The sequence below is a fragment of the Perkinsus marinus genome (genome assembly GCF_000006405.1).
Source record: "Perkinsus marinus ATCC 50983 genomic scaffold scf_1104296961734, whole genome shotgun sequence".
Taxonomy (NCBI): Eukaryota; Perkinsozoa; order Perkinsida; family Perkinsidae; genus Perkinsus; species Perkinsus marinus.
The window spans coordinates 1-1,329 of NW_003205698.1; the positions used below are offsets into that span (position 1 = coordinate 1).

Here is a 1,329-nt window from a genome sequence, read left to right on the forward strand (position 1 = left end):
CAAAGTGCTCCTTACGATTTAGGGCGAGCGCAGTTTTCATGTAAGACTCGCCCGCCCCCTACAAAAGTCGCAACAGCAGCACATGTTCGACACCACACGGCGCTTTTAGAGGTACAGTATGCCTAGCGCGACCATGCAACGTATAACAGTTGGCCACAGCTCACACTTCGACCTGGTCAATCAAGTCGCCATACATCCAGGGTTCATGAGAAAGGTTGCTGCTGATATTTATCATACAAACTCTTCAAATTCGATCCACAATTTCGTCGAATCGTGCTGCTTATGTAAACGCAAGTCGTACGTGAAGGCTGCGGTGAGAGACTTCAATGGCGATACAAATTCTGATTCATGAGAGCTTTGATGCTCATGAAGTTTCAACGACTTCTATTGGCAATCACACATAGGCACACGATAGACGACAGACACATAACATCGTCACAATATAAAAACTACTACACATGATTGAAAAAAAGAGATCAGTGAGAAATCGAGGTAGACCTCCAGAAGATTGATGAAAATACACGATTCAGAATTTGGTTGTACTAGAGTTGTTTTTACCGAGGAGAACAAAGACTCGGCCAACGCCGCCATTGACTGTTACGAATAGCTTGTCAGAGTCATTCCCTCGTACTAGATCGGTGATCTCAACAGCGAACGCCGGCACACCGGGATAGCTGGCTCGCAGTGCTCTCATTCTGTGCAGTAATGGCTGCAGCTTTGTTACCACTTCACCCACTTCAGACCTATCAACAGCGCGCCATATAAACTCCACTTGACGCGCTAGAGATACCCATAACTTCACACGCCCTTTCACTTTGCGGACCAACACTTCCCGATCTACTGACAAGAACGTCATCATCTTCGGAGGCAACGGCATCTGGTCGCCTGGGCTCTGGGCGTTTCCAGATCTCCCGCTCCCCTTCGTGTTGTTCAGTCCGGGCCTTTGTCCTCTAGCAGAAAGGCTGCTTAATCGCTGCTCTAGAGCTCTACCGGGGACTATAGTGGTATTGCTACTGCTACTACCACCCGCAGGGTACACTGGTGGAGGGGTCTCGTCGAGGCCGTACGCGGCCGACAGGGCGAGATCGAGCATAGAATGATCAGGGAAACCAGCCGCACGGTGATCACAAGCCATGCTCGGAGGGCATTGCATTGCAGTGCACATACCCAGCCCTCCGTTGACCGACATAAAGATTTTCCCACCGACAGGACTCACATTGAGAATATCAGATACTTCGACGGCGATGTTGCCAGTCTCCCTTCCTCTCGCGACCTGCACACTTGATAGTTCAGTTCGCAATTGGCGACTCTGAGAGCCTCTCAAGAAGG

At 50.0% G+C, this 1,329-nt stretch overlaps 1 protein-coding gene across 1 annotated transcript; it reads right to left on the bottom strand.

Annotated features, from left to right (window-relative positions):
- Positions 1-526: 526 nt before the first annotated feature.
- On the bottom strand, positions 527-1,135 carry Pmar_PMAR027176 (hypothetical protein; the record flags this gene model as incomplete). The annotated part of the gene is made up of 3 exons (XM_002772210.1): positions 527-743; positions 846-996; positions 1,024-1,135. The coding sequence occupies 3 exons, from the start codon at positions 1,133-1,135 to the stop codon at positions 527-529; spliced, it is 480 nt and encodes a 159-aa protein (XP_002772256.1).
- Between the last annotated feature and the right edge of the window lie 194 nt (positions 1,136-1,329).